This window comes from Scyliorhinus canicula, chromosome 13 (genome assembly GCF_902713615.1).
Source record: "Scyliorhinus canicula chromosome 13, sScyCan1.1, whole genome shotgun sequence".
Lineage (NCBI taxonomy): Eukaryota > Metazoa > Chordata > Chondrichthyes > Carcharhiniformes > Scyliorhinidae > Scyliorhinus > Scyliorhinus canicula.
In genome coordinates, this window is record NC_052158.1 from 13,772,654 (window position 1) to 13,799,382 (window position 26,729).

General features: G+C 44.8%; 1 protein-coding gene and 1 long non-coding RNA gene across 8 annotated transcripts in view; one reads left to right on the top strand and one right to left on the bottom strand.

Moving 5' to 3' along the window:
- Positions 1-959: 959 nt before the first annotated feature.
- On the bottom strand, positions 960-23,978 carry LOC119976033. Of its 4 annotated transcripts, none has more exons than XM_038816133.1 (8): positions 23,909-23,978; positions 19,854-19,970; positions 18,438-18,764; positions 17,606-17,728; positions 13,934-13,952; positions 13,349-13,383; positions 10,385-10,419; positions 960-1,836 (listed from the first exon to the last, which is right to left on the bottom strand). In XM_038816133.1, the coding sequence occupies exons 2-8, from the start codon at positions 19,912-19,914 to the stop codon at positions 1,708-1,710; spliced, it is 729 nt and encodes a 242-aa protein (XP_038672061.1). In that variant the 5' UTR covers positions 19,915-19,970; positions 23,909-23,978; the 3' UTR covers positions 960-1,707. The 4 variants fall into 4 exon arrangements, with proteins under 4 accessions (XP_038672061.1, XP_038672060.1, XP_038672062.1 ...); XM_038816132.1 differs by having other exon boundaries at positions 23,840-23,975; XM_038816134.1 differs by lacking the exon at positions 23,909-23,978 and adding an exon at positions 23,068-23,169.
- LOC119976035 overlaps positions 23,417-26,729 on the top strand; it is a 44,888-nt gene continuing 41,575 nt past the window's right edge. For 2 of the 4 annotated variants that reach the window (XR_005462859.1, XR_005462858.1), the window contains exon 1: positions 23,435-23,568. This is a non-coding gene — a long non-coding RNA (uncharacterized LOC119976035). Of the gene's footprint in view, positions 23,569-26,729 lie in introns of all 4 variants that reach the window. The other 2 variants (XR_005462856.1, XR_005462857.1) reach the window with 2 other exon arrangements.

Consider the following 26,729-nt stretch of genomic DNA (forward strand, 5'->3'; position numbering starts at 1 on the left):
CACACATAAGGTTTTTAACAGCACAGAAAGCGGCCCTTCGGCCAATCGTGTCTGTGCTGGCTATCAAACACATATCTATTCTAATCCCAATATCCTGCACTTGGTGCGTAGCCGTGTCCGCCAAGGTGTCCAATTTATAAGAAATGGATTGCGTTTGGGCCCTTTTTTTTCTGTCTGTCCCCCCCCCCCCCCCCCCCCCCCACATTCCCCACCACCACCGTCACCACTCCCCCTGTAGTCACAGTGAGTGAACTTGCACGTTTCAAACGGAATCGGCCCTTAATTCTATCTTACTTTCCATTGATTAAATCTCCCCTTGGATTTCCTGTTGGGTAATTGAGGCAAAAAACATAGGCGCATTTATGGGGAGGGGGGAGAGTGAGTGCACAATGGAGAAAAGTATAGAAGGATGTGGTGATATAGAGGTCTCTGCGTGAGGGGAGTCCTGCGGGATAAACACCGACCTCCCCGAACAGGTTCAATAAGCAATCTCTGTGCCGTCGAATCGATGACCAGATTTGAAATGCAGGTTTAAAAACTGGCTCATGGGGCGGTTGTCTGTTCCGATTGCATTGCAAAGGCAGAAAACCGTCTGCTGTCCAATGAAGGCTAACACCTCCATGCCAGGCTATTTTGAACCATGTTAAGGAAGAGGCCATACGGCCCATCGAGTATGCACCGACCCTCCGAAAGAGCACCCCACCCAGACCACTCCCACGGAACCCCATCTTTGGTCATTAAGGGGCAACTTTATCATGGTCAACCCACGTAACCTGGGCATCTTTGCCTGTGTGGGAGGACCGGAGCACCCGGAGGAAACCCTCACAGACACGGGGAGAACGTGCATACTCTACACCGACATTCACCCGAGGCCGGAATTGAACCCGTGTTAACCGCTGTGCCACCTTACCGCCCTTAAACCTTTATAAAATATCGGTTCATAATATCGCTAACTGCAATTTTTATCTTTGGAAGCTTTGTTTTATTTTGCACATAGGATTTGTTCAAAATGCCTCTTGAATTGAAACATCGAGACAATGGGTATTTTATTTCACAAGTTCCCATTGATCGCAAGACTTTTTTTGGTGGCATTCCAGAGATGGCGGGATATAAATAAGTTGAGGTGACCAGAAAGGTCCTGAGTCCATTGCTGCCCAGCGAGCTCAGCGGCACCAGTCTGATTTACGAAAGCGGGAGGCTCCAGTTGGAACTAGTATCCTGAGGCAAGGCCAGGAAGACTGGTCCGGCTCAATAGGAGCGGATGTTCACTGCCCAAGTTCGCGGGAAATGTTTCCCCGATCCCGCCAGTGGATTGGCTTTTAGACGCCGCCCTGATTTTAATTTTCACTAAGGACAAATGCAGAGGGACGGTGGTTGGGGTATAAAACCGTGGAGGAACACATGAAATCAGAGGGGTTGGCCTTGCGTCTGATAACATACCGTTAAAAATAAAATAGCTTATTAAATTCAAATTGCAACGATTTCACTAAACCACCCCCTTCTATCCAATCGGTGTGGGTAATTAATACAACGATGTTAAGTATATTATTGGCATGGTGAAATTTACATGTTCATTATTTACTGTCAGAAGGTAAAAGCTTAAAACATTATAAACCACTGAAATTCTTTATACCCTTTGGGAAATAATTCGGGATGAACGATAAACCTTAAATAATGTCTGTTTGAGCGGCCCTGTGTTTCTTGAGATTAGGGCATCGTTCCCCGCTGTCGGCCGACGTGGACATAATCGTCATTGTCCTTCGTCTGACGCTCTTTCGCCTTCCTTTTCTTCTTCTTCCCTTCTGGGTCAGAGCTGGAAGTGTGTCCCTCTCGGCGCTTTGAAAACAAAGAACAATGAGAATCGTCAGGTACGTGGTAGGGAGCTACTGAACAAAGAAATGGCTGACCAACCAAATGCATACTTTGGTTCTGTCTCCACAAAGGAGGACACAAAAAAGATGCCAGATATGTTGGGGAACGCAGGGTTTGGCGAGAGGGAAGGACTGGCGGAGATCAGTATTCGCAGTGAAACGGTGTTGGGGAAACTGAAGGGATTGAAGGCCAATAAATACTCAGGACCTAATAATATATAATGCTAGAGTACTTAAGCAGGTGGCCCGAGAATTAGGGGATACATTGGAGGTCATTTTCCAAGATGCTATAGACTCTGGAACAGTTCTTACAGATTGGAGGGAGCTAATGTGAAAAGGGAGGTAGAGAGAAAACGGGGAATAATAGACCAGTACCCCTGACGTTGGTACTGAGGAGAATTCTAGAATCCATATCAAGGATTTTAAAGCTGATCACTTGGAAAACAGTGGCAGGATGGGACAGAGTCAGTATGGATTTATGAATGGGAAATCTTGCTTGACAAATCTACTGGAATTCTTCGAGGATGTAACTCGTAGAGTTGATGAGGGGGAGCCAGTGGATGTGGTTTATTTGGATTTTCAGAAAGCTTTTGACAAAGTCCCACATAAGAGATTATCGTGAAAAATTAAAGCATATGGGATTAGTGATAGTGTATTAAGATGGATAGAAAACTGGTAGGAAGACACAAAACAATGATTTGGAATAAATGCGTCTTTTTCAAATGACAGGCAGTGACTAGTGGGATACCACATAAATCATTGCTGGGGCCCCAGCTATTCACTGTATATATTATTCATTTAGGTGAGGGAATTGCATGTAAAATCTCCAAATTTGCAGATGACATAAAGCTGGGTGTGGGGGTGAGCTGTGAGGAGGATCTATAAATCCTTCAGTGCGATTTGAACAAGTTGAGTTAGTAAGCAAATGAATGGCAGATGCAGCATAATTTGTAAAAATGTGATGTCATCCACTCTAGAGAAGATAGATTATTATCTGAATGGCCATATATTAGGAGAGGGGAAATGAGAACGAGACCTCAGTGCACTCTACACCAGTCACGGAAGGTAAGCATGCAGGTATAGCAAGTGGTAAAGAAGGCAAACGGTATGTAGGCCTACACAGTAGGAGGATTTGAGTTCACAAGAAGGGTTGGCTTGCTGCTATTATATAGGGCCTTCGTAAGGCCAAACCTGGAATATTTGTGCAGTTTAGCTCCCCTTATCTGAAGGAGGATGTTCTTGCAATAGAGGAGTGCAGAGAACGTTTACCAGACTGATTTATGTGAAGGCAGAACAGACATAAGGGAAGAAACGGAGTCAGTTAGGATTGTATTCGCTGGAGTTCAGAAGAATGAAGGGAGATCTCACAGAAATCTGTAAAACTCTAACAGGGTTTGGCAGGGGAGATGCAAGAAGGATGTTCCCAATGGTGGGGGTCTCCAGAACCAGGGGTCACAGTGTGAGGATATGCGGCAGACCATGTATGCCTGAGGTGAGCAGAAATTCCTTCACCCAGAGGGTGATAAATCTGTGCAATTCGCTACCACAGTAAGTAGTTGAGGCCACAAGCTTCTGGCCATTGTGATTCCTTTCCCGCTGGCAGCACACCCCGTCTATGGATTTCGCAATGGTGTGGGATGGCTTCAGTGGGAAATCCCATTGACAAGCAATGGAAGAAAGGATCTCACCACCAGCGAATGGTGTGCCTCTGAGAAATGTGTGGCTTGGGTCTGGAGATTCCAGCCCCGTATGTTTCAAGAAGCAGTCAGATATAGCACTTGGGGCAAAGGGAATTAAACAATGTGGGGAGAAAGGTAAGATCAAGCTATTGAGTTGGATGATCAGCCATGATCATAATGAATGGTGGAGCAGGTTCGAAGGGCCGAATGGCCTCCCCTGTTCCTATTTTCGATGTTTCTATGTTCCTATAGCAAGTCATTCAATCCAGTCTGCATATCGTCTGCATAACACAAGATTTAGAAATTAAACCCGACAGACAGGAAGCTAGATAGACAGATGGATATTGAGACAAACATGTTAACAAGTGCAGAGGTAGGGAAATCTACTATTTCCACAGTGAGAGACAATGCAACTCCAGAATGGCTCATCATGGTGTCGTTTCTCTAACACAAACTCTGCATTATTGTTCCAAGAAGAGCAAGGAAGCTGATCATTTGCAATGTGCAGGATGCGTCACAACCACAATAACCGTGGTTACTACCCAAGAGGTAGCATGCCTTCAGCTATTAAACCGTCTTTGCAAACGCACATAAAAGGAGAAAGGAAATCGGCCTCATCTCTAATTTGTCAGATAATTGTGCTCAACAATGCAGTATACATTCATACGTTGCTTTAAGGGATATGAAACTGAACATTAGCAGGAGACTATTGTTGCACAGTATCATAGGTTGCATGATCAGAAATGTACAAAACCGTGAGGAGGGTAGTAATGGACTTCACGAGGACACAGGCTGATATTTAAGGCAGAGAGTCTCAAGTAATACACCTTGTGAGGAAAATTAGAGAGGCACTGTAAAATATATAGTGCAATTTGAAAGAGGGTGCAGGAACAACGAGACCTGGGGCTGTGTAAGATGGTGGCAGCAGGATAGCAGTGGCAGCAGGGTAGCAGTGGCAGCAGGGTAGCATGGTGGTTAGCATAAATGCTTCACAGCTCCAGGGTCCCAGGTTCGATTCCCGGCTGGGTCACTGTCTGTGTGGAGTCTGCACGTCCTCCCCCTGTGTGCGTGGGTTTCCTCCGGGTGCTCCGGTTTCCTCCCACAGTCCAAAGATGTGCGGGTTAGGTGGATTGGCCATGCTAAATTGCCCGTAGTGTCCTAGAAAAAGTAAGGTTAAGGGGGGGTTGTTGGGTTACGGGTATAGGGTGGATACGTGGGTTTGAGTAGGGTGATCATGGCTCGGCACAACATTGAGGGCCGAAGGGCCTGTTCTGTGCTGTACTGTTCTATGGTCGGAGAAGTTAAGAAGGAATCCTTGTATAAAGTGTGAATGAAGGAAGTCATGTTCAAACTTTTATAAAGCACTGGTTAGGCACAAGCTGTAGTATTGTGATCAATTCAATGCACCTGGCTTTAGGAAGGTGAAGCAATGTTTTGAAAGATCGTTATGCTTTGGGACTGTTTTTGGTTTAAGGTAAAATGGAGGAACGAAGACGGTCGTATGACTTGTTCTGAATGCTGCTCAGGGCAAACGTGCGTGGTCTGGTTGTTCAAGATTGAGGGGTTGTTTTACTGGCAAGAGAGTGCAAGGTTTTCACACCTGTAGACTATGGATGAAACATCTGTGCTTGCAATGATTAGGCTGTTAGTCTTCATAGTCCCAGGAAGGTTTTAGAATTATCATCTTTTATAAACGGTTACATATTAACTGCCTATTTAATTCCAATATATAACGAAATAGGGAAGATAGCAGTCAGCTAATTGGCTACCTGGATACAACGCTCATGCGATTCACCTTTGCCTGCAGAAAGGCTTTATGGCGGTACAGTCCAAGGGAAAGCATTGTAATATCATTGTGTTCCTCACAGAGGCTTGTGGGTCTCTGGAACCCCCTTCTTCAAATTGCAGTGGCAACAGAGTCTTTGAATATATTAAAGATAGAAGTTGATAGATTTTTGATAAGTACGGGGGTGAAATATTATGGGGTAGGCAGGAATGTGGAGGTATCAGATCAACTATAATCTTACTGAATGGCAGATCCTGCAGGGATACAAGAGAGAGATAGAGGCAGAACATTAATATCTCACCACAAAAGAATGCTGGTGGGAACTTGGATTGAAAGTAGATAATTTATCAACATTCAAACAAGGCTGAAAGATTCGCTTAGCTTGAGCTAATTTGCAGGGAAACCCTCATCAAGAACGACAAATCTGGGAGTAAAAGTTACCAAATTGAAAAGGGGGGGGGGGGAATGCTAAAGTAACCTCCCACCACCATACCCAGCCATTAAGAAGCACCTTGGACTGGTTCCAGAAGAACATCATTATGAATATCCGAACAAATGACTAAGGGACAGGAGTAAGCCACTCGGCCCCTCGAGCCTGATGCACCATTTGGTAAGATCTTGGAGGATCTGATTTCTCCATATTCCCGCCTACCCCTATAACCTATTCATACCTTTGTTAATCAAGAAAATGGCTTAAAATATTCAAAGACTCTCATTCCACTGCCCTTTGAGGAAGAAAGTTTCAAAGACACATCACCTCAATAAAGGGGGGAAAGTCCCATCCCTCTGGTAAATTAGGGACCCCTTATTTTTAAACAGTGACCCTAGTTCTAGACTCTCCCAGAAGGTGAAACATCCTCTACATATCTACCCTGTCAAGACCTGTCAAGTGTCAACAAGTCACCTATCACTCTTCTAAACACCTGTGGATACACACCTAGCCTTTTCTCTTAAGGCAACCTGCCCATTTCAAGTATTTATCTAGTAAATCTACCCTGGACTATTTCCAAAAAAATGTTCATCTTTCCTGAAATATGATGAGCAATATTATACACAGTACTCCAGATGTGGTCTCACCAGTGCCCTGTACAACCGTTATATTCAATTCCCCTCACAATTCTATTAGCCTTCATAATTACTTGCAAATGTCTACTTAAGAGAATGACTGTGGTGTGGGATTTTTGGTTGTGTTAAAAATAAAAAGGAACAGTACAAGATGCCTACAGATGGAAACAAGAATACCAGGACCTGAGAGAACATCCATAACAGATTCACTAGAATGGTGGCAGAATTTCAGACCAGCAAAGAATCTGGCCTTGTTTTCCATGGAGTAGACATTTTTTTAATAGAATGATTCAAAATTATTCAGGGTTTGCAAGGCTAAATGAGGAGCAATTGCTTCGAGTGGCTGAAAGGATATCCATCTGAGGAAATTAATTGAATGTAATTGGAAACCAGAAGATGCAGCAGGAAATACGTTTCTAAACAGCAAGCTATCATAAACTGGAATGCATCTGAAAGGCTGAGTTTTTCAACACTAACTTTGTTCAGTAAATTGTACGAATACTTGAATAGTAAAATATCCAGGGTTATGGGGAAATGGGGGAGGAATGAGGATAATTCGATTTTTCTTTCAAAACTACAATACGATAAATAACCTCCTGCTGCGTTGTATAAAACTGATTCTATGATTAAGCAGCACATCTACCGGCTGACCACAAGCAGTTCAATGGGAGCTTCTGGTATTATTAATAATATTAATGAATTTAAAATTCTGCATGGCTAAGGTTAAATATTTTGTAAAACGACTGAATGACATGTCAGCACAGCACTAATTTCATTATGCACGAATTAAATTTTTTAGAGTGCTCTTATGTGAATGTTTGATATTTTCGGGTACAGTAAAGCATTCAATAATAAAATAAAATGTTTTAAATAACTTGGTCATTGGGATCTTTATTTATTTCTTGTATTTTCATAACAAATGAAATCAGATCATTTTCTGATCTGTCAAATAATTGGTTCACCTGATGCAAAATTACTGGAATCACAAAGATTCCATGCAAGATAGCCAAAAGTGAATTGGCTAGCCAGAAATGAGATATCCAGCCTAATCCCACTTTCCAGATTTGGGTATGTGGCCCGGGTTGCCATGTTTCAAGTGCATAGCCAAGTTTTATTTTTAATGCAACAATGGTTTTTACGAGTTCCATCCCTGTAGGCAGTGAGTTCCAGATCTTTAGGAGCCTTGCCATGAAATATTTTCTCCTCAACTTCCCTCTGGTCCATCTACCAACAATACTGTATCTGGTTAGATCGGAAGAAAAAAAAGCCACCCACCCATTCCGACGAGACGCTGTATAATTGCATATGCATCAGCTGAGTCTTCCCTTGGGCTTTTTTGTACTAAAAATAAAGCTTAACCGATCTTTTCCCGCAGCCAAAACTCTCTACTCTTTGAATCCTCACAAATATCATCTATAACATTTCTTGTGTAATCACATCCTCTCTCTGATGTATTGAGCAGAAGAACAGACATATTCCAATTGTGGTCCAACCAGTGTTTCATAGAATTACACCATAACCTGCCTTATATTCTATGTCTCTCCTGGGTTATATTTTCATTCAAATGGACCTGGGTTTGGGTGGCACAGTGACCATCTATTAATCATGCCTAAATGTTCTTCAGAAGTTAGTGGGGTGCTTCTGGGATCTGTTGAAATGTTCTCCAAGGTTCCTCTAATCCCCTACATCTTTCAGCATCCTGCTATTCAAGGTGTGATCCTTTGCCTGTTTGGACTCCTCAGATACACTAGCTCACACTTCTCTGGGTTACATTTCACTTGGGGTTTTCTGCCCATTGATATCTTCCTGAAATAGACAGCTTTCGTCCACACTACCATCACAGAACTAATGTGTGTGTCATCTGAAAACCTCTTAACTGTGTTTCCTAAATTTAAATTTCAATCATGGATATGTGTTGCAAAACGCAAGAGTCCTTGTACTGAGCCATGTATATCTCCTCTCGAAATAGCCTTCCAGTCATGAAACACACAGACACCATTACTCCCTGCTTCTTTTTATTGAGCCAAATTTGGATCCAACGTCTTGCTTTCTCCTGGATTCTGATCAGTCTGCTCTGTGCGATCCTGTTAAAATTCTTGCCAAAATCCAGATAGATTACATCAACCTTCCTTGCTACCTATTATAAAAAAATGAATCAGCTAAGCAGACAGTACATTCCCTTCACAAATCCACATCGACTGTCCTTGATTAAATTGCGCCTTCCCAAAAGTCAGTTAATGCCGTCCTCAGAATTGTTTCGCAATATGTTGTCCACTAAGGTTCTGATCATTAGTCTAGATTAAATGGGTCTACCTATTTCTGATTTTTTAAGCGGCAGTACAATATTATCAGCCCTCCAGACCCATCAATATAGATCGAGTAGATTGAACATTGATTGTCAGAGCCTCCGCATAAGTTCCTTTCTTGTGCCGCGTAACATCAGTTCATTCAGACCTGACTATTTATTCACTTTGAAATACATTACCTCCCCCACTTTGTTTATTCCATTGTAAGGATCCTCCTATTAATCCATATCTATCCCGTGTTTTTCCTTTTAATTTCTGTTACTCTGCTATTTCAATTTCTGTACCTGGCATTTAATGAGATCTATGCCTTTAAGGTGGACTTCACCTTTAATTAATACCAGCCTCCCCGGACAGGCGCCGGAATGTGGCGACTAGGAGCTTTTCACAGTAACTTCATTGAAGCCTACTCGTGACAACAAGCGATTTTCATTTCATTTCATTTCATAAAAAAGGCAGACACCCTTTCAGTGCACACTTTGTTTTAAAAGTGTCTTAGATCTCTGTTGCATCACATTTGTAGCATGGGTCCTTGTGCTCCCATAACCGAAATCTATTAAAAGTTGTGGGTCAGGTGAACTCCATGATACATTTTGGGGTTAACTAAACTCTGGCCCATAACAACAGTGATGCAGTGGTATTGTTATCGACTAATAATTCACAGACCCAGAGTAATGTTCTGGGGTCCTAGGACAGATGGTGAAATATCCTTCCAATAAAAATCTGAAATTAAAAGTAAGACGACCATAAAATAATTAGCTCACTAACGTCTTTCAGAGAAGGAAATCTGCCGTTCTTACCCGGTCTGGCCTACATGTGACTACAGACCCAGAGCGGCTGATTCTTAAGATTCTTGAACCACTCAGTTCAGGGCAATTTGGGATGGGCAAGAAATGCTAGCCCAGCCAGCAACACGCACATCCCAAGAACGAATGGGAGGGGAGGGGGGGGGGGGGGGGGACATGTCATGGACATCAGCAATTTGAGCAGCTGATCGTTCACGATAAAACGTCTTTAAAAGCTGCACATTAACCTCTGAGGGTAATGAATACCTTTATGTGTATATGCAAAATGCGTTATTAACCTTAAGCTGAATTATATTTGGGCAGCAGGGTAGCATGGTGGTTAGCATAAATGCTTCACAGCTCCAGGGTCCCAGGTTCGATTCCCGGCTGGGTCACTGTCTGTGTGGAGTCTGCACGTCCTCCCCGTGTGTGCGTGGGTTTCCTCCGGGTGCTCCGGTTTCCTCCCACAGTCCAAAGATGTGCGGGTTAGGTGGATTGGCCATGCTAAATTGCCCGTAGTGTCCTAGAAAAAGTAAGGTTAAGGGGGGGTTGTTGGGTTACGGGTATAGGGTGGATACGTGGGTTTGAGTAGGGTGATCATGGCTTGGCACAACATTGAGGGCCGAAGGGCCTGTTCTGTGCTGTACTGTTCTATGTTCTATGTTCTATATGAGATCCGAATGCATGCGCTTTTTAAAGTCTCCGATGCTTTAAAGTGATTGAATTCAGTGAGACCTGCATCAATTAGACATTTGTACACACGCACAGCCTAGGACAGTACTGAAATGCATATATTGTTTTCTGAATGTTTTAATCACTGCTCTACTGTGACTTTCAGTAAACAATGGATTGGATACATTACGGGGGAGGCAGATTCCAGCAAGGTCCTGCTTACCTTGTGTTTCCCTTTAGGCTTTAATGGGAGAGTTGCTGTTGAAAATAAATAACACTTTGGTTGGCAAAAGAAAATCAAAGATATAAAATTTAACAGGAAATTCCAAAAGCAGAACATCGCAAATATATCAATCTATCTATTGGTTTAATTAACATTTTCTTCCAATCTGCCTAGCTAAAATTTTTGGCCCGCAAGTAAAATGAATGATTCTTACATTGTTCACATTTACAAAGTACATCAACAGAACAATGTTTATTACTGGACTCTTAGAAGCCCGATGCTATTGATGTTTAACTCGCTCTGGTTTCAACAGAGCGATCAAGTGATATTGCAGAAGATCAAGCCTGGAAATGGTATCCACTCGTAAGGATCAATCTGCAGTTGTTCCACTTTTGCATCGTAAATTGACATGACAGAACCTCCCAACAAATTCCGAGCAGAGCGGATAACCTCATGGGAAAGTTGCATGAAAAATCTCTCCGGTTTTCACATTTGCAGCTATACCATATATTACAGGCCAGGGAACATTTTTCTTCACTACATCATTAAGCTCAGTTAAACTTCCTGGATTTTTTTACTGGTATGCTAGCATGACAAAGAGTGTTTGAAAGGCTGGTAACGTTTGAATCTGGATGGTACAATTAATCTAAATTGCATGCAAGTACAAATGTGCGAATTGTTTGGATCATTTCCTGAAAGCTAAGCAAAATAGGCTTTTATTTTTTTTAATACATGAGAATATAGTGCGACTCCAGGATATCTCATTTTATACAGACTTCACCGTATGAATGTTGGTTATTTAAACGCAAACTTACTATGCAGAAAAAACAGGGCATGCAAGGATTACGAAGTGCCCTAGCTGCATGTTTTTTTTAAGTTATATATTTCCAACGCCACCTTTCAGTTGCCTAATTTAAAAAGAACAGGAAGCAAAGGCGGATTGATCCCTAACTTTGCCATAATTCCAGTAACTGCTTCAACCAAATCGGTGCCAAGGGTCATGCTCTTCATTCTTCTGCACCCAACTGGGGAGGTCGGGAGATGGGTGTTGGGGGTCCGGGGGTTCTGATGTTTGGGCAATCCCGTTAGAATTGTCCAAAGCTCTGCTCTGGAGAGGACAATGCAGTTTTACTGAACACCGAGTTGACCCCCGCCCCTCAAGGCAGATTATATCATGGCTGTCAAATGCTGCCTGTTTAAACTCGTGAAGTATTTTAGAGGAAGCGATCTCCCAAATTGATGAAGAGAGAAGTCATGCTGCTAAACATACTTTGACCTCCCAGCAGTTCTTCACAAAGCATTGCATTACATTATGGTGGCTGTAAACCAAGTATAACACATTAGCCTGGCATCTGAGGGAATGGAGCAAAATGTGAGCCGAAGGGTAAAAACTGACGAAACTGCAACAGGGAACCATATTATAGGCTGATGCCGGCGAGGTACAGGGGGTGGGATTAGAGCGGTGTCAATCGTGTTCAGGGAAGGGAGAGCAAGATGGACTGATGAGTGGCACGTTATTTACCGTAAACATGAACGTAAGGAATTTAGGAGACCTATTTACTTTAATGATAGAATGGAACTTGCCAAAGGGCAAGTTGGTAGATAGAGACCGCTAAGGAGAATGGTTGGGACTCAAGACACTTGCATCATTTCAGTAATAATGAATTACTGAAGATGGTTACATTGGTATAATAAGCAAAATACTGCGGATGCTGGAATCTGAAGCAATAACAATGAATGTTGGAAAACGCAACAGGTCTGGCAGCATCTGGAAGGAGAAAGCAGAGTTTCAAGTCCTTTTGGCTCTTTATCAGTACTGAAGAAAGGAAGAATGCATTAGATATGAAAGTGTAGTGGTGAGTGATTGCAACAAAATGGAGCAACTTTAATAACAAGGGATAAATGGCCAGGGGTGGGAGGGGGAGGGGTTTGTATTTGTGTTGAGGCAATACATGTAAAAAGGACACGTTAAAAAATTTCAAATGGAGTGGAAAGATTACAATGTAAAGGGAAGGTTGGGATCTTGGGGACTGAGTGAAAGCGTTCTGCAAAGTAGTCACCCAGTCTGTATTTAGTCTTCCCAATGTAAGGTAATGGTAAAGTCACCGGAGTCCCAAATGACCTTGGACTGCTTTCACATATGAAGGAGAGAACTAACTGGTGGTGATTTAACCTGTGGATCATCACACCTCAGGTGAGGGGCAAGGTTGAGAAGGTCAGCCTTCATGAATAACCTCAGCCGGCATGGGAATTGAACCCATGCTTCTGGCCTTGACTGTGTATCACAACCCTGCTCTCTAGACAACTGACCTAAAGTGGCACCAGCGTAGAGGAGACTGCACTTGGATCAGCAAATACAATGAACTAAATTGAAGGTAGTGAGAGTGAAAAGATGCTTAATCTAAAAGGAATGTTTGTGGCCTTGAATGGTGAGGAGGGAGGAGGTAAAGGGGTAGGCATTGCATCTTCTGCGATTGGGAAGGTATCATGGGAAGGGGATGGGGAGTTGGGTGTGAGGGAGGAATGGACCAGAGTGCCAGAGAGGGACTGGTGGAATGTTGATGGGGTTGGTAAGGGAAAGATGTGTTCTGTGGTCGCATTTTGCCAGTTACCAGAATTGGCAGAGGAAGATCCTTTGAATGCAGAGGCTGGTGGTGTGGGTAGCGAGGACAAGGCGGGCCTATCATTGTTCAGGGACGGGAGGGGAAGGGCGAAGGTAGAAATGGGTCGAACCCAGTTGAATGCCCTGCCAACAGCAGGTGGGGGGAACCTTGGCATGGAAAACAAGCATGCATTTCTAAAGCATTATTTTCAAAGGTGGCATCATTAGAACAGATGCAACACGGGCGGAAAAACTAGAAGAATGGGATGTGAGATGATGAATTAGAATGGGCTGAAGCGACTTTTCATTGAAATATATTTATGATCTTACGAATTCCCTGCTGCAAGTTGGAAATCAATTACCTGTTGACTTTTCTGTGACGTATGCAACGAACTGCCTATGGAGATGAAAGCACATGGTTAGGAAATATATTCAGCCAGGAGGTTACAATGTGATAGGTTTTCATTTTTCAGTACACGTAGAAACCAGTGGAGGAGACATTGCCTTCGTGGTAATGGTACTGGACTAGTAATCCAGTGGCCAGCTCTTCTGCCCTATGTTTATCTATTGGCATTTAATTACATTTTTTAAAATCTGGAATTAAAGGGGAGTCAAAGCAATGGTGACCAGGAAATTCGCATCCATTGGCATATTTTCCGGTATAATTTAGCAAAGGAAATCTGCCATCCTCGCCCAGTTTGGCGTACATGTGACTCCAGGTCCGCAGCAATGCGCTTGAGTCCTACCTGCCCTCTGACATGGCCATATAGGCCATTGAGTTGAAGGGCATTTAGGGATGGGCAACAAACACTGTCCTTGCTGGCAACATTCACACTCATCAATAGGTAAAGGAATAAAAATAATTCAGAGGAAACAGAGTGGGATGACCCATCGACAGTTCAGGGGGAGCAGAAGGTTAATTCTGCAGAAGTAACATATGAACTTACCTCTGAAGAGCAATGCAAGCTGCAAAGAAGTACAAACACATTCAATCATGAACTGATTCAATTAAATCTGAGTATTTCATTTGCAATTTAAAACCTGATTATGTTTATCTGTATGTAACTGAATAATCTGGAATACATATGAACAGGTCATGGTCCTGGCAAAAAAGTAATTTTACTAAATATTGACTCTTGTGTCATGACTTGTGTAAACAAGACTCCATTTAATGAACAAATTAGAAGCTAAATTTCATGACCCAGTGACTAAGTGCACCTCCTAACTCCCAAAGCCTGTCTACCATCTATCCACAAGGCACAACTCAAGAGTATGACTGAATATTCTTCACTTGCCTGGATGAGTGCAGCTCCAAAAACACTCAAGAAGCTTGATGCCATCCAGGAAGACCCACTTGTTTGGTGCATCTTCCACAAACACACTCCCTCCACCACCGAGACACAGTGGCTGCAGTGTGTACCATCTACAAGATGCACTGCAGCAACTCACCAAGGTTCATCAGGCAGCACATTACAAATCCGTGGCCACTACCACCTAGAAGGACAAGAAAAGCAGATACAAGGAAACACCACCACCTGTGAGTTCCTCTTCAAGTCACTCTTGGAAATATATCACCATTGGACAGCACGGTAGCACAGTGAATAGCACTGTTGCTTCACAACTTAGGGTCCCAGCTTGGGTCACTGTCTGTGCAGAGTCTGCAGGTTCTCCCTGTGTCTGTGTGGGTTTCCTCTGGGTGCTCTGATTTCCTCCCACAAGCCCCGATAAACGTGCTGTGAGATGAATTGGGCATTCTGAATTCTCGCTCTGTGTACCCAAATAGGCGCAGGAAGGTGGCAACGCGGAGCTTTTCGCAATAACGTCATTGCAGTGTTAATGTAAGCCTACTTGTGACAATGAAGATTATTATAACGACTAATATTACCCCTTCAACATCACTGGGTCAAAATCCTGGAACTCCCTTCCTAACTGCAATGAGTGTGTACCTAAATCACGTGAGTTGCAGCGATTCAAGAAGGTCACCTTCCCAAGGGTAATTATGGATGGGGAATAAATACTGGCTCTGCCAGTGAATCCCGTATCCCATGATTGAATACGAACAACACCTTCGCTCATTCTCTTAAATATGACTGGAAAGCATTCCAATACTTGATGCCTTAATTCATGATCTACTTAATTCATCATTCTCAATTTGCTTTTTTACATTTCATTTCTTCACAAAGGAAGACATGAATAATGTACCAGAACTTCTGAGAAATTTTAGTGAGGAGCTGAAGGAAATTAGTATTAGTAAAGAAATGGTTTGGGGGGAATTAAAGGGATTGGAGGTGGACAAATCTCCAGGGACTGATAATCTTCATCCCAGAGTACTTAAGGAAGTGGCCGTGGAAATAGTATATCCATTGGTATAATATATTTCCAATATTCTTTGGACTTTGGAATGATTCCTACAGATTGGAGGGTAACCCCGCCATTCAAAAAGGGAGGTGGAGAGAAAACAGGGAACCATAGACGAGTGAGCCTAACGTCGGTAGTAGGGAAGTTGTTGGGGTCCATTAGCAAGGATTTCATAGCATAGCATTTGGAAAGCAGTGGTGTAATCAAAGTCAGCATGGATTTACAAAAGAAAAATCATGCTTGACGAATCTACTAGAATGTGCTGAAGATGTAACAAGTAGAGCTGACCAGGGAGAACTGGTGGATGCGATTTATTTAGAATTTCAGAAGGCTTTCGACAAGGTCTCATATAACAGATTAATATGTAAAGTTAAAGTGCATGGGATTCCGGGTAATGTCTTGAGATGGATAAAAGGCTGGTTAGCAGGCAGGAAGCAAAAGGTTGGAATAAATGGGTATTTTCTGATTAGCAGGCAGGGACTGGTGGGGGACCTCAGGGATCTGTGGTGGGACCCCAACTGTTCACATTATATATTAATGATTTGGACAAGGGAACTAAATGTATTAGCTCCAAATTTGCAGATGATATAAAGTTGGGTGGGAAGGTGAGCTGTGAGGATGATGTACAGATGCTTCAGAGGGATTTGGACAGACTGAGTGAGTGGGCATATGCATGGCAGACGCAGCATAATGTGGATAAATGTGGGGTTATTCACTTCCGTAGCAAAAATATGAAAGCAGGTGATTATTTGAATGGGTGTAAATTGAGAGAGGTGGATACTCAGCCAGACCTTGGTGTCCTCGTGCATCAGTCGCAGAAAGTAAGCGGGTAGGTACAGCAGCAGTAAAGAAGGCAAATGGTATGCTGGCATTCATAGCGAGAGGATTTGAGTACAGGAACGGAGATGTTTTATTACAATTGCAAAGGACATTGGTGAGGCCATACCTGGAGTATCGTGTTGGTGTCCTTTTCTGAGGAAGGATGTTTTTGCTATGGAGGGAGTGCAGCGAAAGTTTGCCAGGCTGATTCTTGGAATGGCAGGACTGTCAGATGAGGACACACTGCATCAATTAGGATTGTATTCATTGGCGTGCAGAAGAGGGAGAGTGGCTCTCATAGAAACTTTAAAAATTCTAACAGGATTAGACATGGTAGATTCAGAAAGAATGTTTCAGGTGGTGGGGAGTCCAGAACTAGGGGTCATAGTTCAAGGATAAAGGGTAAACCTTTTAGGACTGAGGTGAGGAGAAATTTCTTCATCCAGAGAGTGGTGAATCTGTGGAAATCACTACCATAGAAAGTAATTGAGGCCAAAACGTTGTGGAATTAGATACAGTTCTTGGGGCTAAAAGGATCAAAGGATATTGCGGGGGGGGGGGGGAGAATAGGCGGGATCAGGCTATTGAACTTGATGATCGGCCATGATTATAATGAATGGTGGAGCAGGCTCGAAGGGCAGAAGGGCAGCTTCCTGTTTCTATTTTTATGTTTCTATGGTAAGAAATCTTACAACACCAGGTTAAAGTCCAACAGGTGTGTTTCAAACACTAGCTTTCGGAGCACTGCTCCTTCCTCGGGTGAATGAAACAAACCTGTTGGACTTTAACCTGGTGTTGTAAGACTTCTTACTGTGCTCACCCCAGTCCAATGCCGGCATCTCCACATTATGTTTCTATGAACATACCATGTCACTCTTTATAATAAATTATTTGTATCTATTCTCAGGATGAGTTCATCACAGGCAAAGCAGCATTCATTGTTCCTTTCTAGTTGCCCCATGTGACTGCGAAAGTGAGGCAGTACAGTATGTGTGAAAAAGTGGTCCAGCAGTGCCATTGGACAGGGAGTGCGGCATGTTGACTCAATGTCGGGGAAGGAACCGCAAGCGATGCCCAATCCATTCACCTGAGGAAGGAGCTGAGCTCCGAAAGCTCGTGTTTGAATCAATTGAATCAATTGGACTTTAACCTGGTGTTGTAAGACTTCTTACTGCAATCCAGAAAGGTCCGCAACAAGCAGTTGAGCGATGGGAGGTGGAAGCGAAGGGGCGAACGACGGTAAATAAGTAATGGGAGAGTGGATGAGGACAAGTCCATTGATTTTGAATTCTTCAGAAATAAATTAAGCTGGCGTCAAAAAAGGTGGCATAAAACTTCATATGGAAAGAATGAGGTCCCTGAAATTTAAAATCTAAGTAGGACAGTCAAGCAATTGTCATAACAGTAGCAATAATACTAACAGATTAAATGCATGAAAATACCTTTATTTCTTTGATTGAGAAGTACAGAGACTATGATCAGTGAAATACAAAGCACCCCTATCAATGCAGTAGAGACTCCAATATGCACAGAATTGATGGAGCTGCATTGAACTTGTGCAACACCTAAATTGACAGTAGGGAGAAAGGTTAGACAAGCATCAACACCTCAGCAAATGAATAACGATTATTTCCGTGCACTTGCTATTAAAATTCAATGTGTTTTTCTTTCACATGAAATGTTAGCGCTCTCAGCAACGGTGCATTTATGCACATTCTCTGCAACATTCTCAGTCGCCCACAACAATCACAATGACACACGTACGCAATCCCACATATGGGCTGGCATATTTTGTCAGAGAATCTCTGGCACACTGAGACAAACACATTATCACATAGAGGCACCACACACACACACACATATATATATATCATACCGACACAAACAGTCTCACACAGGCAGAGAGACTCACACACACTCAAATACACATGCACACACATTCCCACACAGACACACGCATATACTCTGGAACTGAGACTCATATAAACGCACGGATGTATGTACGGCTGTCTGTGAGAGTAAATATGCACGTGCGTGCCACTCAACATAGTTCTGACAGACACGCACAATCCCAAGACAAACGTACATGCACACGCGTTCACTCATAATTCCAGACCAAGCACACACACACACACATGTCCATTCTCACAGAGACAGACGCAGACACACACAAAGATACACCCTCGCAGAGGCTCACATAAAACACCCAGGCGGACGTACATGCACACACTCACACGGGTACATGTCGGCACACAGGTAACACAGTGTTCTTACGGGTTACGGTGAGGGTCGTCCCTGTCCCATTTGCCATTTTGCCCGCGGTTTCCAACATGCAATAATATGTTCCCGAATCACATTCTGTTAGATTCTGGATCCGCAGATATGGCAACAGCACTTTCGGATCATTGGACACGCCGATGCCCTCTTTCACCCTTCCTTCGTAATTCCGGATAGCGTGCTTTATCGGATGACCATTCTTTTGCCATTCGTTAGCTTTAGCCCCAGCGAAATTGATGATGCAATTCATAGTCACAGACGCGCCTTCAGCCAGCTTCACTGACCTGGGTGTCTGCTGTATCGTTGGCTGATTGCAGTGAACTCCTATCGGGAACAGCGCCTCCAGTTAGACAGCACTCATTATTCATCCCTACCGCTTGGATACATTAATTAACAGCATCAACGTTTGAGTCATTCAACACGGCTCTCCCTGTCGATTTCCACCCCTTCCTGCCCTGAAGGGACTGGGTCAAAGTGGGGCCCAGTACTTGCCGCACCAGCATCCGTCGCTGGCCCTACCTGGAAACCTCCTCGCTCCTCTCGTGTGGACCGCCAGTTTTCAACCCCTGACTGGGGGAGTGGGAGGGAGAAGGATCCTGAACATCGAGCCGTGCACCTGGATGTGCCTTTTATACCTTTCTCCGGACAAATTAATGTTGGGAAGTGGTGGGGCCGAGGGTGGTGGTGGAGGGGAAGGGAGAGAGATGGGATAGTGCGCTCCCCGCTCGATATTAACCCAGTGCAATTGCGCCAGTGCTTGGGGAAGAAATTCAATCAGCTTCGGAAGTCGCGGAAATCTCCCGGACCTCAATGGATTCCCCTTTCTCCCCCCCCCCCCCCCCCCCCCCCCACCCACCACCTCACCCGTTGTGGAGGGAGGAGGGGTTGTAGGGAGGGAAGAGGACCCTCCGCCCCTCTCCCAGGGCCTCATTCAGGGCCGGGTGTCGTGCTCCACGGGCACACGCGAGTCTTTCCGTTCCCGCCGGGTACAGAAGGGTCTGGGGTTGCTGCTCCATCCACCCTGTTAATCCCATGTTGGTTTGATATTTTAAGTTGCATTTTTATTTAGGGGCAGTTTTCCTTCAAGGGACTTCCCGTGTTACTTTGCCCCTCAGTTTATTTAATTTAGTTTAATTGGTTTCCATCAAGATAATTAGACCCTCCCCTCCACCAACTATAGAAATTGGGTGTTCGGAAATGCAACTAAAGGTTCATCTCAAACTCCCCCCCCCCCCCCCCCCCCCCCCCCCCCACTCCATCCCCAAACACACAGCCAACAACCCAATCCCCGCTTTCCTTTCTGAGCAGCGCGCGGGAGCTCACGCCCCTTTCCCCCCTCACCCCCGCCCCAAAGGCCATTCCCATCCACAGTCACCAAGACCCTCTTTCCCCGGACCGGGAGCGTTGACTTACCCGCGGCAAAGAGGCACGACGTTAGAATAAAGGCGGGAAGGCAACCCGGATCGGCTGGCATTTCCAGTCAGCGGAGGAAACTGCTCCGGCTGGAATACTTTACAGGGCTGCTGAGATCTGGGGGGACATAGCCAAAAAAAATAAACCAAATTACCGCAGTTCAGACAGCAGCAGCTTGCTGGCTGCTTTCAAATCAGGCGACAGGATGTGAGGGAGGGGAGGGGGAGAATTACCGTCATTCTGCCAACAGCCTTAAAGATTCAAAACAACTCCTCCCCCCCACACACATATATATGTATATATATTGTACTATACTAGTCCCTCATAGTCTTGACACCTCCTGCTCTGAAGTAAAACAATATAACCTGCGGTTTCTGCCTTGCCTTCTCTTCTGAGGTGATGATTCACTACCTTCGCCACCTCTGCCACTTTCTGGCTCACTTGCTGAATCTAGTTGCGGCCTTTCGCGTGACTGTTCGCCTCCTCCTCACAGCCTACTTTCCCGCCTAGCTGTGTCTGCAGGGCCGAGCTCTTCATCCGCATCCCGAATATAGGTTGTCGGTCGCTGCGGCTGTAACCGAGCAAGAAGCCTGCCAGCCTGCAAATGTCACTTGCACTGTCCTTTACATGTCTTTACTGTCTCAACATTTTGCCCCCGCCCCATGTATCCTTAACTTGTGCAACTAACTTGAGCCACTTGCCCATGTGGCGCTTTATGTTGTCTGATAGGGAAGGTTAGCCAGACTGGGTTTGTTTTCCCTACAGTTCAGCAGAGTGAGGGGGTGATTTGATTGAAGTGCACAAGATCCTGAATGGTCTTGATATGGTGGAGGTGGGAAGGATGTTTCCGCTTTTCAGTGAGCTCACGACAAGTAGAAGGGGGTGGGGGGGGGTGGTGGTGGGGGGGAGTCGCTGGTTTAAAATCACGGGTCGCCACTTTCAGGACAGTGATGGGATTTTTTCTTCAGATGTTTGTGCGACTTTGAATCATTTAGTCCCTGCAGTGCAGAAGGAGGCCATTCGGTCCATCGAGTCTGCACCGACTCCTTTTTTGAATGAGAGCTCCTCTTTCCAACCCGCTCTATCCGCGTAGCCCCATAGCCTAACCTGCACATCAAGAGGCAATTTAGCATGGCCAATCACACCTAACCCACATCATCTTTGGAATGTAGGAGAAAATCGGAGCAACCGGAGGAAACCCACGCAGACATTGGGATAACGTGCAAACTCCGCACAGCACGGTGGTTAGCACTGCTGCCTCACAGCGCCAAGGACCCGGGTTCAACTCCGGCCTTGGATCACTGTCTGTGCGGAGTCTGCACGTCCTCCCCGTGTCTGCGTGGGTTTCCTCCGGGTGCTCTGTGTTCCTCCCACAAGTCCCGAAAGAGGTGTTGTTGGTGAATTGGGCATTCTGAATTCTCCCTCTCTGTACCCGAACAGGCGCCGGAATGTGGCGACTTGGGGCTTTCCACAGTAACTTCATTACCGTGTTAATGTAAGCTTACTTGTGACACTAATAAAGAGTATTATTATTAAGCTTTAGACACTAAGAAGATATTTAGCATGGCCAACCCACCTGACCTTCACATCTTTGGACTGTGGGGGGAAACCTGAGCACCCGGAGTAAACCCACGCAGGCACGGGGAGAAAGTGTAAACTCCACACAGTCACTTGAGGCACGAATTGAACCTGGGCCCCTGGCGCTGTGAGACACCAGTGCTAACCACTGACCCATGGTGCTGCCCATGAATCTTTATAAACAGTTGCTTCATAATATCACAAACTGCAAGTTATATTTTTTAGAGCTTTGTTTTATTTTGCACGTGGGATTTGTTTAAAATATCTCATGAATTGAAACATCGAATAGGTATTTTATTTCACAAACTCCCACTGATCGCAAGACATTTTTTTGGTGGGACTCCTGGGATGGCTGAAGACGAATAAGATGAGATGACCAGAAAGGTCTGGAGTCCATTCCTGCCCCAGCGAATACAGCGGCACCAGTCTGATTTGTGAAAGGGGGCTCAGGTTGCGACTGGACCCCTTAGGCTGCAAACTTTGGAAGGAGAAGCGGTGGGATGGGGGTGGAAGGAGTGAGGAAGGTGGGGCGCGAGAGTGAGACAGAGAGAAAGGAATGGGTGGATTGGGAGAAGGGAAGGGAGAAGATGAGGAGGGGAAGGGGAGGATGGGAATGAGAGGAGAGATGAATAGAGGGTCGAGGGGAAAGGAGTGGGTCCCCCGTTGTTGCTGCACTCTTTGTTTTGCAGAGTAATAGCAGAAAGTTGTTCTTTTGTCTATCAGCTGGTAGGAAAATGAAAGGAAATGAAATGAAAATCGCTTATTGTCACAAGTAGGCTTCAGTGAAGTTACTGTTAAAAGCCCCTAGTCGCTACATTCCGTCGCCTGTTCAGGAAGGCTGGTACTGGAATTGAACCTTGCTGCTGGCCTGCTTGGTGGCAACCTGTTCAGCCACTGGGCCAGTGCACGCCACTCTGGAAGAGTCAGTGTACACAAGGTAGCTCGGCTTTGCTGGATATATAGCCCATCCAGTGCTGACTGTGAAACTATGCCTGTCTGGGGAGAGAATGGGAAGGGGAAGGAGAAAGCTGGAGCGAGGGACAGTGGTAGGTGGGAAAGGAGGGGAAGGGAGGGAAAATGAGGGTGTGATTGGAGGGAATATGGGGTAGGAAAAGGGGAAGAGAAGGGGTAATGGGAATGGGGACGGGGTGTGGAGGATGAATGTGGGGCGAGGGAAGGGATGTCAAGCAAGAGAAAGGAGAGAGGAGGTTTAGTAGTGTGCCGAGGTGAAGGGGGAGCGCCAGGGGTGTGACCCCAGAGATGGGGAGAGGATGGAAGGAGGGGGAAGGTTGAAGGGACAGAGCGAAGAGGGGAGGGTGTAAAGGGAGTGGAGGGGAAGATTGGAAGTGGAAAGGACGGAGAAAGATAAAAGGGGAAGGGGAGAGCGAGGAGATGAAGAGGGTGGGGGAGGGAATATGTGGAGCGTAGAAGAGGCAGTGGGTGAGGGAAGGAGTAGGCGCCATTGGAGAAGGGGTGGGGGGTGGGAGAAGGGGAAAGGGGTAAGGAGAAGGGATGGGATGGAAGAAGAGGTAACGGGAAGACGTGGGAGGGAAGAGAACAGCGAGCGGGGGAAAGGAGGGGTAAGTGGAATGGTAGCTGAGAGACTCAGAGGGAGATAGAGAGGATGAACATCTACCTTGATAGCCTGCAGTGAAATGCAACTGAAGAACTTCAGTTAATAAATTACACGGAAACGGTGCCAGAATCATTCCGGCTTGTCTGTCGGGCAGCACTGGGAATGTGTCCAGAGACATCCCTTCTGAATTTTCCACAAATTCTAAACGTATTGCTTTCGATTAGCTGAAGAAAGAGCAAGAAGCAAGGATATAAATGTTCTCAAAGATTCACAGTGATCGTAAGCCCGATAACAGTAATTTAACACATACACATTTGCGGGGGCTATAGAGGGAGGACAGGGTGGGGGAGAGGGACCAATTGGAGAGCTCTTCCAAAGAGAGGTGCGATTACCTTTATGTTATACGGTTCTATGTGACAGAGGCGAAGCTGCTTCCTACACGCCGGGGTGCATTTGGTTTGCTATCAAACAATACATTAGTCACGTTGTCTGTGGATAAGATATTCTCAATGCCTACTTACGAAATACCCAGAACTGGCATGATCATGTACTGCAAACAAGGTAAGTGATGCTGATACTTCCCACCACCCCCGTTGTTGCTGCAATCTTTGTTTTGCAGAGTAATAGCAGAAAGTTGCTCTTTTGTCTATCAGCTGGTAATGAAAATGGCAACCTGCTCAGCCACTGGGCCAGTGCACCCTGCTCTGGAAGAGTCATTGTACACAAGCTGCTAACTCGGCTTAGCTGGATATATAGCCCATCCAGTGCTTACTGTGAAACTATGCCTCAGGAAGGACTATACCCGCATTAGACCAACACAACAAGGACCTACCAATTTCAGAACCTGCATATTCCGATTAAGCTACTTTGCTGATGGGTTGAATGCGATCGGATGACTTACAGGAGGGTGGCGGTGTTAGACGGTCTTAGGCAGTGAAACCTCCATCTGCATCAATCTTTAAACAATGAAAGTTCCTTCGTGTCGATATTGTTTCATCACCTAACCCGTGTAGCCTTCGACGCCACATCCTGCCTTTGTTATTTTCTCCAATACATGAAACTGTGACTTTAATCTTCGCCCTCATTTCACTGCCACGTTGGAAGAAGTGCTTCACGTTGGCGAATCCGTTTCGATTTTCTGTAATGGCTTTTTTTTTCTGCTGTTTTTTCGTTGCGGTAACAAATAACTGAACTAGTTTCGCAGGAGAGAAGTGAAAGATGGGGCCAGAGTTTGACTTGGCGCTTATCATCAAAGATGATACGAATTGTAAATTGTAACAGACAATTATCAGCGAACTGACGTTTTCTATTGATTCTTGAGGCTGGCCCATTGACCCTTGAACTGGGCACTTAGGGGCAATTTAACATGGCTAATCCACCTAACCTGCACATCTTTGGACTGTGGGAGGAAACCGGAGCACCCAGAGGATACCCATACAGACACGGGGAGAATGTACAAACTTCACAAAGACCAAGACCCAATGCCGGAATTGAATCCGGGTCCCTGGCACTGTGAGGCGCCAGTGCTAACCACTGTGCCACCCCCATCCCCACAGAATAATACTGAACCCTAAATAAAACCGTCACACAGGCTTTGAGTCAATAAATGTCACACTGTGACAGACTTGAACTCAATAAGTGACAACTGTTACTCAACTCATGAATCGAACTCAAATGACAGTCTAACAGAACAGCTGGCCAAGCTTTTCTCAAGGGATGCTTTACCGGTCACCCAGCCCTTGACTCGGTAATCTTCTGCAATGGTTGCTCCCGGGTTTTCACTGATGCCGTTTCAAATCCCTGCTCCTTTCTACAGTTTCTTCCAACTTTTTGAAGGGTCAATGATATCCGTTTTACAACGGTCCGGTTTCTGACACTGTGTTTTATAGATCCAGTAAATAGGATCCATTTTCTCCATTATGCCATAAAAGAGATTCCAGATTAACAGTTTTTGTGACTGCAAAGGTTATGTGGCCCCTTTGCTCAAGATCTGCAACTGTCGGCAGTTATCTAGTTTCAATCATCGTCCTGCTTTCCTTGTCACATAGCTGTTATATTTTGCCTGATCGTGTAGCTGCTTTCCTTTGCCTTTTTCCACTGACTGTGTTCTTCTGGTTCCTTGAGATGACAATGATTTCCTTTGAGGCCAGGGACCTCCTACAGTCATGCATCATGTTGTAGAAATGCATTCCCAGAAAGCCTCTGTGATTTCTTTAGTATCTTTGTTACTTGGCCACATTTCCCATCAGGCTGCAGTGGCTCTTGTAACTTGGCCATATTTCCCAGTAGACCTAGGGCCAGGGCTACAATATGTCAAGTCCGATTTGGATTTCTAAGTGGTCTAAGTTAAGGTAAAGTCGCCACAGTCCCAGATGACCTTAGGCTACTTCCCCTTTGAGGGGGAGAGCTGACTGGTGGTGGTTTAACCTGAGGATCACCACACCTCAGGCGAGGGGCAAGGTTGAGAAGGGGGTCTTGCTTATTGGCATATTAGTGATTGATCTTTGTGCAAAGAGGGATTGTTTCAACCTTTAAAAAGTTAGTGCATGGGATCTACATATTTGAGTTTCCTGCCAATAACGTGTGTCAACATTTATAACCAATATAAAACATCAGATCATAACCAGGTCGGTGATAATTGTGTATCAAAATTACAATCAGTATTGTCTTTGAATCTAAGCACAAAGTCAAACTTTGACCTCATCTCTTCGGTCAAAATCCTGGAATACTTTCCCTAATAGCACAGTGGGTGTACCTACACCACATAGACTTCAGCGGTTCAAGAAGGCTCACCGTCACCTTCTCAAGAGCAATTAAGGATGAGCACTAAATGTGACATAGTCAGCCAAGCCCATGTCCCATGAATTAATACAAAGGCCAGTTATGTGTTACAAAATACTGGATTGAGAAAAAAGAGAAGCCAGGAAGAATTTTTGTAAGTATGAAAGTTCGAATCCTTTATAATAAATTGATCTTTTGTATGCGGGATCGATTCTTGTTTATAAAGGACGTTTAAGCTTTCTGTCCACGGATGGTGTTACCGACAGTAGAGACAGGCACACTGTATCTATTTCCTCTTACTGCCTGCATCTCAGCGGAAGGTGTTTTGAATGACCTCATAAACGTCACAGTTATCTCTCGGTTTGTGCAATACAATGTACTATTAATCCGCAGCAAACCCACGTTATGATTAACTCGGAAGGTTCATTTGTTTCACATCCAACAAAAACTCCCCGGGTGGCATGTCTGCAACCTCCTATTCCAAACATACAAGCACACACAGAGTAGAAGGGTGGGTGGGTGGCTAGGAAAAGGAAGGTACACACTGCAAGTTCTACAGGAAATCAATATTAATTTCAAGTGACTTCCGTGGTTTGCTGCGGATTAATAGTACATTGTATTACACAAACCGTGGTCTGAGAAGTCAGGTTTAGTTCTGATGTGTTTCTGGTCGGAGAAAACAATGCATAAATCCTTGAAGCAAGAAATGCTGCAGCACTCTGAACTGTGTGGGCTTAGACATCTGACTGGCATTGATCAGGGACTCGTAAAACTAAGCCGGCTTTGTGGAGTTGAGAGATGGTAACTGACTCAGCCAGCCCCTTAATGTTAAAACAGCAGTCTGAGGATTTCACTTCAATGGCATGTGGAGATCTCAAAATGAACACCCGGAAACATGTGACCTTCTTTCTCCACTCTGACTTTGTCGTGGTAACTTCTGA

Coding starts and splice junctions, on each gene's coding strand:
- LOC119976033 (XM_038816133.1), bottom strand. CDS start 19,914: ATGCCAGCCGATCCGGGTTGCCTTCCCGCCTTTATTCTAACGTCGTGC. Junction 17,729..18,437: donor GACGACCCTCACCGTAACCC/GTAAGAACACTG, acceptor CTGTCAATTTAG/GTGTTGCACAAGTTCAATGC. Junction 10,420..13,348: donor CGTCACAGAAAAGTCAACAG/GTAATTGATTTC, acceptor TATTTTCAACAG/CAACTCTCCCATTAAAGCCT.